The 13,149-nt window shown below is 43.3% G+C and overlaps 1 protein-coding gene across 1 annotated transcript; it reads right to left on the reverse strand.

Moving 5' to 3' along the window:
- Window positions 1-2,327: 2,327 nt before the first annotated feature.
- On the reverse strand, window positions 2,328-13,105 carry LOC133507664 (activin receptor type-1B-like). Its single transcript, XM_061832955.1, has 9 exons — window positions 12,855-13,105; window positions 8,734-8,979; window positions 6,736-7,002; window positions 6,411-6,641; window positions 5,743-5,910; window positions 4,806-4,962; window positions 4,602-4,726; window positions 4,404-4,534; window positions 2,328-3,259 (listed from the first exon to the last, which is right to left on the reverse strand). Exons 1-9 carry the CDS (start codon window positions 12,916-12,918, stop codon window positions 3,134-3,136), a joined length of 1,515 nt encoding a protein of 504 aa, XP_061688939.1. The 5' UTR covers window positions 12,919-13,105; the 3' UTR covers window positions 2,328-3,133.
- Between the last annotated feature and the right edge of the window lie 44 nt (window positions 13,106-13,149).

Below are 13,149 nucleotides of genomic sequence, written 5' to 3' on the forward strand. Positions count from 1 at the left end.
CTGTGCAATCAGAAACTCTCAAACTCGAAATCCCAATAGCCAAAACTGCTCACGGATTAGAGTTTGCAGCCACGCGTCAAGACAAATGTTACATTTTACAAGCCAAATGTTCAGAAGTTGTCTAGTGTTATTGGAAAACAGAAGTCACATTCATCAGGTAAGAATACATTTCTGTCAAAGGCAGATACGTATCGAGAAACAAAGCGTCAGTGTTTGTATCTCTGTTGCTGATTTCTATGGAATGACACGGGGATATCATTGTCTTGTTGCTCAAGTACCGGGATGGCTGCGTAGTATTTTGCCCGTCAAAAGAGAAAAGGATGCTCCCTTTGACTTTTCACTGACTTTCTTAGCATTCATAGAAAACTAAAGAGAGGATGATAAACTTGATTATTTAAATTTGATTTACTTTACCTTTTCAAAAGGCTGCAGTTTTATTAATCAGGCAGGCTGTGATTCATCACACTCGTGCAAAGGTAGCTTTTTCATATGATGCGGCCATTAAGGGGGAAAAGAGAAGAATTGTGCTATTTTCTTTCTTCTTTTTTTTAACTCAAAATGAAACTCTTATTTTCGTAGTACTTACTTTATTAAAAGACCGGTTTTATTTACTTTTTTAATTGGAGGCTTTTTTTTTATTACACTCTGTCACCTCGATAAGGGGGAAAAGAGGACTGGATTTTATTTCCATGGGGTTTGAAATGACAGGAGATATGTTCCATTATTTTTTTTTTTTTTGAATCCTCAGAATAAATGACAAAAATATTTCCTTATATTTCTGTAATTTTATCAATGCACCGAAACATAACATCACTAATGGAAGTTATTTGAAAAAGCGGAATACTCACTTGCTGCGTCCTTCTCTCCACAACGCGGTGCAGTAAACAAACATTTAATCACGAATGCTCATGATGTCATTTGGGTAGTGGACTAATATAGAAACTTGCAGCATGTGTTGCCTTCATCATAATTCTTATATAAGGCTTTTAATTCTTTTCCAGATCCAGCCAGATTCATTTTCTTTGGGTCCAACATGGCTCAACATTTTGGATTGCGACCCAAAGGGATTGGTGTAGAACTGCTGAAAAAAGTTGAAGTGTTCAAAATGAAAATACGTACATGGTGGCACAGTTGTAGAGCGTCACCCTAACTTACTAGATATTCGAAGCATGGTCTTGTTAATGTCACGGCCTGGGCTTACATGGCTGCTTCTGGAGCGGGCTCACTATTCTGTTGATGATGTCACGAATCAATGAATTCTGAAATTTACAAAACCATTTGTCCTGGCATTTTACAAAAAAAAAAAATGCATCCTAACTAATTGGGAGAAGTTTCACCACGAAACAAGACAATGACCCAAAACACACTGCCAACAAACAAGACTTCATCGGAGGAAAAGGAAGGTCTGAGACTGGCCAAGTCGATCACTGGACCTTAACTCACTTGAGCATGCATTCCAGTTCTTGGAGAAGATATTGAAGGTGGAACCTCTTCAGAACAAACAAGAACGGCAAGAAGCTGCACTAAAGGCCTGGAAAACCACTTTAAATGAAGAATAGAACAATCAATGGGTCGCAAGTATTGCAAGCAAGGGTTGTGCTACCCAATATTTAATGTTATTCACCTCAAGTTAATTCAATAATGTCTGCAGCACTTAAGAGCCTATACATTTTATGGTTTGTGATTTTTGTTTTTGGCAGGCAGCGGGTGTTTAAAAAAACAAACAAACTCTCAGCTTCAAGAGTGTGAATGCATAAAAATTTGTTATGACTTAAGACTGCGGCGCGGTGCATCAGCTGGTAAAGCGTTGGCCTCACAGTTCTGAGGTCCCAGGTTCAGTCCCGGACCCGCCTGTGTGGAGTTTGCATGTTCTCCCTGCGCCTGCGTGGGTTTTCTCTGGGCACTCTGGTTTCGTCCCACATCCCAGAAACTTGCAACATTAATTGGACACTAAATTGCCCCGAGGAGTGATTGTGACTGCAGCTGTTTGTCTCTACGTGCACTGCGATTGGCTGGCAACTGGTTCAGGGTGTACCCCGCCTCCTGCCCGTAGACAGCTGGGATAGGCTCCAGCACTCTGTGACCCTTGTGAGGATAAGCGGCATGGAAAATGGATGGACGGATGAATGGACTGTAGCTGCAATTAGATCAAATATTTCACTTTTAAATATTTTGGGGGAGGGATATTGCATAGTTTTTCTCATAACATAATAGCTTTTATTTGACAGAAAACATGATAAACTATCTATGGATAGGTATTAAGGTGAAAAAAATTGAAGTTGAAAGCTAAAAAAAAAAAAAAAAAAATCATGTATGCCCTATGACACTTAAGAGCCAGTCCATTTTATGGCGAAGGACCTTCAACATACAAACAACAACAGGGATGCAAAAGGTTTGAAATAAACATCGGTGACAGATGATTGTGAGCCATGCACGAGGTCAGTAGTAACGCACATGAGGCCTTTGGGGTTGTTCCGTCGTCGGCAAATATAAATAACAGAAAATTAGTACAGCAAAAGACAAAAGTGCATCTGTTCCCTGAAACAAAACACGTTTCGGGGAATTAGAGTCTTGAAAGTAGCATTCCACTTAAATAGCACCCCCCCCAAAAAAACAACAACACTGATCAACTATAATGTACCAACTTGCAGCCTGTGGGCTATTTCTTTTTTTCTTTCAAACGTTGTCATGTTGTGGGCAGTGTATAAACAACAACAGTCGATCCTTTTCAGTTTCCAGTTACACATGACCCATGTCCTGGAACCAGATGAGTTTTGGTTTTTTTGGGGCCCCCGAGCAACGTTGACATCACCCATCACCTTCTGTTAGGACTCCTCTAAAACATTCTTTTTAAAAAAAAAAATTGTAATACATTCACTGTCATTGATTGCTTTCGAGAGCAGGGCAAGGTCTGAGATACATGTAGTGGTGCGGAGAAGGGGAACCAGACCAGGTTCTGGGTAGGCGAGGTAGGGTTTGTCAGGAATCAAGGTGCCTTGAAAAACTTGCAAAACTACTGTTTATCCAGTCGTCGTTCACAAAGTGTCACAGATTCTTTGTGCACCTGAGGAAGGCTGACTTCGGGAGGTGGAACTTCCATCCAGCTCGGTCCCTGTCTTTGGATGCTGTCGGGTCAGACTTTAATGTCTTCTTTGACACTCAGCTGGGACAAGCTCTTTTTGATGCGGAGGGCAGTCAAACGGGCAGCGCCGTTGGCATACCAACACTCCCTCATTATCTTGCCCATAACCCGCAAAGCCTGGAAAACAAGGAAGAGCAGATTTAAATATTGGTAAATTAGGACAGAACTTGGTGTACGATGCTATCCCAATAATTTGAATTCAATCAGAACCTTATCAAGGGGCGTGTGCAATTTGAAAATGTTAAATAGTGTTTGTTACTTATTATGCCTTGACAGAAGCATGATGGGATTTGTGAAAAGAAAGAAGCTCTCTCTGGCCTCATCCTGTGCCTGTAGTGTAAAATTGTATTATTTCAACTTATTTCAGTGTTTTTGTGTCTTCAATACTGACTTTCAGTGGGGTTTAGTGAATTGTAAATGATCCAGAGATTTTTCAGGAGGATCAAGTCCATGCGGCGAGACGGTGAGTCAGCTGGAAAGGATTGGCCTCACATTTGTGAGGTCCCGGGTTTGATCCCAGACCCCGCCTGTGTGGAGTTTGCATGTTCTCCCCGTGCCTGTGTGGGTTTCCTCCGGGCACTCCGGTTTCCTCCCACATCCCAAAAACATGCAACATTAGTTGGACACTCTAAATTGCCCCTGGGTGTGATTGTGAGTGCGGCTGTTTGCCTCTATATGCTCTGCGATCGGCTGGGAACCAGTTCAGGGTGTACCCCAGCTCCTGCTCGTTGACAGCTGGGATAAGGCTCCAGCACTCCCTCGACCCTCGTGAGGATGAGCGGCAAAGAAAATGGATGGATGAATGGATAAAGTCCATGTTTTTGAGTCAATTCTATTGAAAATGTAAGGGCAGAACTGAAAGCAAGCATGTGCGAGGAAGGTGGCATACAAACCTGTCTCATTTCTGTCTGGAGGAATGGGTCAGAATTCCTGCCAACTACTGTAAGAGGCTTGTCCAAAACATTTGACCCTAATCCCGCACTGGTACCGAATACTAAGGAAAACTACATAAACATTTGACACTGAAGAAAGTCAAAATTGGCCCACCCCAAAAATCCTGTAATTATGCCTGCATTTCGCAAAAAGAGGTTTTGGTCATCCTAATAGATCTAAAACAATAAATGTTTGATGTGATTTCATGTTAGACAATGTGTGTGTGTGGGGGGGGGCGTCTTTTTGTAAACAGTAGTAAAGTCTATATCCAAAAATGTCTTAATTCAAATTCTAGAAGACAAAAATTCCACAGAGTGGTTATCATTACCTCATGGCTCTGCCACCAGTTTGATATGTTGGGCCGCGTCTTTTGGTCACACACCACCTTTTTCATGTCTTCCAGTGAAGGGTCAGAGGGCACCAGGTCGTAGTAGGGCAGCTGATATTCCTCAAGGATACCTGCTAGCACAGGACAACAGTGAGCACAGAGGTCGATTAACCTGAGAGAAAACACATCCTGTACGACCTCCACTATTACAGCGCCGCGCAATCTCCCAGTAGACCAGCCCCAGAGCGTAAATATCAGCACATTTGAACGAGTCGAAGTGCCTCATGTTGATTGTGTCGTCCAGGACCTCTGGGGCCATGTATCTGTGAGGGGGAAAAAGAAAATACTTTTTAGCGACGGTCAGAAGTCAAAGTTAAAAATCATTTTACCGGGTTGACCAACCTCTTGGTTCCTACTCTTTGGTTCGGAGCGATGTCGATGGTGTCTGTGACGGAGTCGTGACGGACAGCTAAACCCAGATCGGCAATGGCACAGGTGTAGTTCTTCTTCACAAGGATGTTTTTGGACTTGAGGTCTCGGTGGGCGATGCCCGGTTTTCCTACATAGTTGATACATGAACAGGGAGGGATCTTGTTTGATGTGCGTCCCATGTCTGAGATGCACAAAAATGCGCAGGGACGCATGAAGCATATTTATTCTTGGGCTGTAGACTCATGGTTTAAGACACACATTGCGTATGTATGTGCGTGCGTGTGTGTTGGTGAAGAGCTTCCACATATACAGCCAATCAGAAGTATGAATTCTTGGTGCTAGCCAATCAGAGGTAGAGGTGGACGGGCTATCATTCTGTACAACGGACAAGTTTTTCTCTACACTCGATAAATTTTCATTGCTGTGGAAACATCCACGGCGCTGACCACACAGCAAGCCGCTGGCAGAACAGCGTTTCCCCCTTAGAGGTATACAACTGGGACAAAGGAAAAGTTTACTGTTTATTACTATTATTCACTAGCCTGCGCGCTTCCCAGCTAGCGAGCGAAAGGCTGGAATTAAGAAGCTCACTTGATCTCGGCAACATCGTTACAATGTCACTACTTGCAGAGTCTCTGTGCTAGTTTACATCAAGAGAAACAACAACTGATTAGACAAATGTAATTGGTCTTTCTGGGAAAAACAGCACTACCTTCCCAATTCAACATAATCTATTTCCATCCATCCATTTTTCTTAGGCGCTTATCCTCATTTTGCAGATTTTCAGCGATTACAGTTGGGTCTGGGTTCACTATACTTGCAACGTGGGCTTGAAGCATTACTTCCCCCTGGTGACCGACAACAGTCAGTGATCCTTTTCACCACGTGACGGAAGGAGGCTGCGCACCTTGCGTTCCGAGGATCTCCATGTGCAGATGCGCCAGACCGCTGGCAGCGGTCACGGCCAGTTTGATCATCCCTTCGGCAGTGACAGAGAAGCGGTTCAGGTAGTCGAACAGGGAGCCGTACTCGTGGTAGTCTGACACCAACCAGAGCTGAGTCCATGTGCCATTGTCTACAGCAAGAGAGACCATCATTGATTAGCCACGTCATTAATTGGTCTTGCTTGCAAATACAGCATAACCTTCAAAATTTAATCAAAATATTTGATCAATTAATCAATTTCATCTTACCTCTGATTTGTTATTAATGGGATCAATCCATCCATTTGGTATAGCATTCACCCTCATTAGGGTCGCTAGTGAGTTGGAGCTCATCCCAAATGACTTAGTCTGAAAATGTTCCATTTACTGTACTCACAATATTTTATCTAGAAATTTCACTAAGTGTAGTCACGTGAACAATTAAATTGTCTTCCACTGCCACCTCACGTTATAATACGTGCATAAAATACTTTTTTATAAGGACCCCCAAGGAGGGTGTAAAAGCCAAGTCAGAGATGCACCACACATATTCACCACTACTGTATCATAAAACCATTAACACATTTTGATGTTTTGACTGTACGGGACAGAAAGAAACATCTTTCTAATTTGTGGCAGGAAAGCTGTGCACCTTTGTTGTCAGCGGCGATGAAGCCCAAGATATTCTCGTGGCGTATCATGATGGTCTGATAGATTTCAGCCTCACGGAACCAGGACCGTTCTTCTCTGGAGGAGAAGATTTTCACCGCCACGTCGCCCCCCCGCCAACGTCCTCGCCACACCTCGCCAAAGCGCCCCTTTCCGATGACTTCGTGGAGTACAATTGTTCTGGCGACAGTCCTTTGGACAAAGAGAGGCAAGCCTGAACAGCACAAAGCCCACGAAAGAGAAAAAGTGTCAATGCTCCACTTGAAAGTTGTTGGCATGCAGACCAGCAATTAAGATTTTGCCCTGACCTGAGCCAGATCCAGATGTCGACAGATCGTAAATGAAGTCCTGCAGGCTCCTGTCGTTGGGCATGTAGAGGTGGTCGCAGGAGGGGTCTTCCACCTCTAGCCTCTGTCGGTGGCCGCAGGCCCTCCGCTGGTACTGACAAACGAAGACACCCAGCAGCAGCAGCAGACAAAGTAGGAGCAGCGGTCCCGCTACCACGGCGACCACTTCCACCAGTCCCCACGTCCCACCGGGCCATAAACCTTCATTGGGCCCCGATTGGGTGGTCACTGAAGAAAATAAAATATGGAATGCAAAAACTCACCGAACATTCATCTATTGCCCAGAAAGCTGAAACAAAGCCGACCTCCATGAAGGGATGTCATACATACAACTGCATGCAAATGACGCCCCCTCCTCCTCCTAATTCACTTTACAATTGCCTATATCAGTGAATCCCACCGGTATGCCTTAGCACATTAGTGATCACTCTTCAGGTTTTACTTATATGCTTAAAAAAAAAAAAAAAAAAAAAGTATTTATTGACAAAAAAAGGCACAGTGACATGATCAATTCCTGGAACTCAAATATTTTATTATAATTAAATGAGGGCGTGACCTTCGTGAGGATAAGCGGTGAAGAATATGGATTGATAAATGAGGGCGGCACGGTGACCCAGCTGGAAAGTGTTGGCGTCACAGTTCTGAGGACCCGGGTTCAATCCCGGCCCCGCCTTTGTGGGGTTTGCATGTTCTCCCCGTGCCTGTGTGGGTTTTCTCCGGGTGAGCACTCCGGTTTCCTCCCACATCCCAAAAACACGCAACATTAATTGGACACTCTAAATTGCCCCGAGGTGTGATTGTGAGTGCGGCTGTTTGTCTCCATGTGCCCTGCGATTGGCTGGCAACCAGTTGAGGGTGTACCCCGCCTCCTGCCCGTTGACAGCTGGGATTGGCTCCAGCACTACCCGCGACCCTCGTGAGGATAAGCGGCAAAGAACCTGGATGGATGGATAGTTAAATGACTTCACATCCACTGAAACGTTTGAGCATGATTCGACATAACGCTGGCATATTCACAAACGTTTCTGCTAGCGCTAGTTTACAAGGCTACATAATGTTTTGTTGCCTGCTTACATATCATAATAAAAGTCTGTGAACATACCTCAAGCAAGCCTTAAAAACAACATAATCTCCTGAGCACCGCTGACCACCAGCACATGTTTTTCACCCGTTTTGTTCTTTTGATACACACATTGCGATGTCATTGCCATGGTAACAAGTGTATCTGGTCCCCTTTGAGTTGACAAGGTTAAAGCACAGTGTTCATAAAATACGCGATGCGGCGGTATCGCGATTACAAGATTGTATTGCAGTAGTCGGACGTGATGCAAACTGTGAAAGACCAAATTTGTGATCCAGGCATGACATGGTTTGTCCCCCACACGGTTATGTTTGGAAAAAAATACAAATTTATTGGTTGTCAGATATTTACTGTAGCACATCAAAACAATGCTAAAAATAAATCAGCTTTAGCATACAAATATACATAATATCTATGATGGCAACTAAATGTTTTGCAGAGCCAATCAGATAATTATTGTCCGATACCAATCAAGCCGATCAGATCGGCGTAAACTATATATCCATCCATTTTCTTTGCCGCTTATCCTCACGAGGGTCGCGGGGAGTGTGGAGCCTATCCCAGCTGTCAACTGGCAGGAAGCAGGGTAAACTATATATACAATGTTTAATTATTTGCTCGTTTGTTTGTTTGTTTAAAGTGTCAGTTTTACAGTAAAAAAAAAATCGGATTGACAAATTTAATTTGTTGAACTGTGCAACAAAGGACTTCAAACAGTGTTTTCTAATACTGTAAGTTTTACTGTGTTTTAATATTTCCATCTGTTTAAAGCATGTGGAATGGGAAAAACTATTGTTTTAAGGTCTTTTTGTATCACAACTTTTCACAAATTGCGGGTGGGTCTCAAACGGACCCCCTGTTTTGGTTTTTGTTCTCACCGGATGGCAATTTGAGATCAATGCTGTTGCAGTAGTCAGTGTAGCAGCAATGGATGTTGTAAAGACCCTCCGCACCGAGACAGTAGAAGGGGTGTCCAGGAGGTTCAAGTTTGTCTCTGGTGATGCAAGTACGAACGTGCCGTTCTTGACCATCGATGAGGGACATGGAGGCCACGCAGGCTCCGTCCGTCTCGCACCAGAAGCCTGCTCTCTCGCACTGCACAGTGGTGCAGTTGCACAGAAGAGCTGTGGAGAAAGACGGAGGGGTGGTGATTAAAGGCCGAGGCGCCCAAGAGAGTCACAAGATATGCCTGGAAACTCAAATAAAACTTGGGAATTCAAACCATCATTATGTGTGACAACACAAGAGACGTCAGCAAGTCTCGTGAGACTGACTAATTCCGTATTTATGATGCGGACACACAAGGAAATCAGTGATGGCGAAGAGAAAGGAAACTGAAAACCAAAAAATCTGTCACAGCATGGGGTCATTTTTCAACACTTTTAGTTCCACCTTATTGCCCATAGCCCAAAATACCATACCAAATACCAAGTTTTAATTTCATTTAACAGAATTCATTGGGAGTTGAAACGGACCCAGTAATGGGTAAACTTGAATCAGTCAAGCACAGGAAAACTGGCGAATGTAGGCCTGTCTCCATAATCTTAACAGACTACACGTAAATTCACGAGAGGACAGAGTTCGATTCGTCAGTACAAGGCAAGCAGCAGCCATGAATGATTCATTTGTTGAACTTTTTTTGGACATGAGCCGTAAAGGAGAGAGATTAGTATGGAGTGAACGCTCCTGCCGTGAATGACCCATGCAGAATTTTATTGCAAACAAGTACGATGAGTGATTTGTTCACACAAGGAACGACGTATTATGGAGTGAAAGTACACATGAATGATTTTTACCATTTGTCCTTAAAGGCGAAATACAGTGCTTTGCATGAACAGTGTATCCAATAGGTCATGCAATATGGACTGTATTTTGACAATGTGATGTTAAATCCGCTCTCATTTAATAGGGTTTTGAGAAGATTTTTAATCGACAAATGCGAATTTTCAGGGCGCTGCCATTTTCGCGAGTCACCATGATCTACGTGGGCCTATGTGACGTCGACCGTGCCGTTCCGTTCCAAACGCTGGATTTCATGGGACACCATTATGCCCAGCGCTGATTTCTCGGATTTATCCTCATCTGATGAAGAAATGGCAGTATCGGTTGATCGGGAAGATGGAGGAATACTTCCATACAGATTTGAACCTGTAGCTGGCACAAAAGGTTTCCTTGCTTAAACCAGCACATGTCAAGGCCCGTCTTCAGTTTGCCAATGACCATTTGGATGATACAGAGGAGTCATGGGAGAAGGTTTTGTAGTCAGATGACACCAAAATGGAAAGTCATAATTCCACTAGCCGTGTTTGGAGGAAGACGAATGATGAGTTCCATCCCAAGAACCACATCCCTACTGTGAAGCATGGGGGTGGTAGCATCATGCTTTGGGGGTGTTTTTCTGCACATGGGACAGGACGACTGCACTGTATTAAGGAGAAGATGACTGCGGCCATGTATTGTGAGATTTTGGGGAACAACCTCTTTCCCTCAGTCAGAGCATTGAAGATGGGTCGTGGATGGGTCTTTTAACATGACAATGAGCCAAAGCACCCAGCCAGGAAAACCAAGGAGTGGTTCCGTCAGAAGCATATCGAGGTTCTGGCGTGGCCTAGCCAGTCTCCAGACCTAAACCCAAAAGAAAATCTTTAGAGGGAGCTGAAACTCCGTGTTTCTCAGCAACAGCCCAGAAACATGTCTGATCTAGAGAAGATCTGTGTGGGGGAGTGGACGAAATTCCCTCCTGCAGTGTGTGCAAACCTCGTGAACAACTACAGGAAACCTTTGACCTCTGTAATTGCAAACAAAGGCTACTGTACCAAATATTAACATTGGTTTTCTCAGGTGTTCAAATACTTATTTGCAGCTGTATCACACAAATAAATCGTGAAAAAAAAATCATACATTGTGATTTCTCAATTTTTCTTTTCAGATTATCTCTCTCACAGTGGACATGCACCTATGATGAAAATTTCAGACCCCTCCATGATTTCTAAGTGGGAGAACTTGCAATGTAGCAGGATGTTCAAATACTCATTTTCTTCACTGTACATATCATCTCCTCTGTGTCACTAATGCAATTCAAGCTTTTATTATATCATAATACATTGAACATATCGCACTTCTCAAGTCGCTCAAAGAGATTGTACAGTGATGAGTTGACAATAACAGTAAGGTGGGTGAGCAGAAGCACGGGTGCTGGTCTCAGTGATGCTGTCCATCGAGGTGGAACGCACAAAAGTCTCGCCGGCCAGCCTGTGCGGATGTAGGGGGGACGCAGAAGGATACGGACGGTAACAGAGCCCACGGCGCGGATGTTCGCGAGTCTGAGTCAGCTGAACCCAAGTGTTTGAGAGCTTACTGAGAGAGCGATACATAGGTGATAACTTACTTTCCTAGTTTATAATAAGTCACAACAACAATGCATCGTCCTTGGGTGAGCGTATTGAGTGAACGTGAACCTCAGGTCTGAATCATGAACTGAATGAGGAAGCGCTTGAATGATTCTTTGAAAAAGAACTGAACAATTCAGTCAACAGAAATGAAATGATCTTTTTAACAAATGATTTCTAGTGAAGTCGGCACGGTGGATACGTTAGCACATCTCCCTCAAAGTTCTTGAAACCCGGGTTCAAATCCAGCCTGAACTTTGTGGAGTTAGCATGTTCTCCCCATGCATGTGTGGGTTCTCTCCGGGTATTCTGCTTTCTTCACACATCCTAAAAACATGCATGCTAGGTTACTTGAAACCTCTAAATTGCCCATAGGTGTGAATGACAGAGTGAATGTTGTTTGTTTATATATGCCCTGCGATTGGCTGGGAAGCAGTTCAGGGTGTACCCTGTCTCTTGTCCCAAGAAAGCTGGGATAAGATCCAGCATGCCCGAAACCCTACTAAGGATAAGCAGTGAATGGTGAATGAATGATTCTAGTGGTTTAGTACACTCGAAAGAACTGCTATGCACATTAGTAGTGCAGTTTTCACCTGTCGTGCACATTTTGGAGACTGTGGACACAGTTACATTCAACATAATAAGCATAGTTAAATAATGCTGTGAAACACCACACGTATGGTTTTATGTTGTGTATTTTCATGTTTGATGTGTTTATTTTTCAACTCCTCTAAATTTGTGAGGTGATGCACAGTTGCAGCTTTGCTCATAATGTCGCCACTTAGCATTTTTTCTTAAGATGTGTGGGCATGCAGCAACCATGAAGTGGGGAGGTACTTGAATTATGTACCGAAAGATCGCGGTCACAAATAAACAATAATCTGATCCAGTCATTTTGCAACCCTTATGTGTTTATCGTCTTTTGCATTTGGTCGACAAACGGCACCGATTTCAAACTAAAAGCAGGTGACTCATTCTGTCCCATTATGCATAAAACAGTAATATTTTTTAAAAATGGACTGATATAAGGGGAAATTGTACAATGTGTTTCGTTGAGTCTTTTTTTTTTTTACCCTACACTTACACAAAGTTATTTTCTAATTATCATTTAGAATTGACAAAATATTGGGGACTGTCCTGCGTTCACCTGCCACTGTACACGTTCAACCAAAACGTCTCCAGATGGGGATGATTTTATATGAGCGTTCCAATAAACAAGCTGTCAATGGCGTTTAATCGGCAAGTGCGATAGGTTCCACGAGGATATGAGGCTGAACGGTAATTGGAAAAAAAGAAAATCTTTGCTGAAGAAAACTCGCAACTCTTGCTTCCACAACATAATGTTATAACTCATCCAACAAACGATGTTCCCAAATGTCACAGATAACGAAAGAACTGTCCTTTGGAAGAAAGAATGCAGTACCAAGGTGAGTTACAGTCATAGACGTAATATTATGTGAAACAAAACAAAGAGACAGAGAGCATTATTCCAATCTTGTGACAATGCTAGCTCATAGCATATTAATGCTAGCGGCGAACGGCACAATGGTTCGCCTTGTTGGCTCCGAAGTGAGCCAAAAAAAAAAAAAAAAAAGAGAGATGCGACTCACCTTCACAGCATCTGTACATCGCTAGCCAATTGACCAGCACCAGTGGAATTCCTAAATTCGCCATGATAACGTAAAAAGAAGCACCGCGTTCCACTACATCGTAGCACGTTTTGCTAACTAAGTTAGTGAGATGAGCCTAGGACACATGACATGAAATCCTCCTCCTGATGGAGTACAACACGTTGATTGTTTCGGAGCACATCAACAAATCACTTTATCCATCCATCTATCTGAGCACGAGCACATCAGGAAATCATTTTATCGCTATGTATGTACATTGGGCATACGTAAAATA

The sequence above is a fragment of the Syngnathoides biaculeatus genome, chromosome 10 (genome assembly GCF_019802595.1).
Source record: "Syngnathoides biaculeatus isolate LvHL_M chromosome 10, ASM1980259v1, whole genome shotgun sequence".
Classification (NCBI taxonomy): domain Eukaryota; kingdom Metazoa; phylum Chordata; class Actinopteri; order Syngnathiformes; family Syngnathidae; genus Syngnathoides; species Syngnathoides biaculeatus.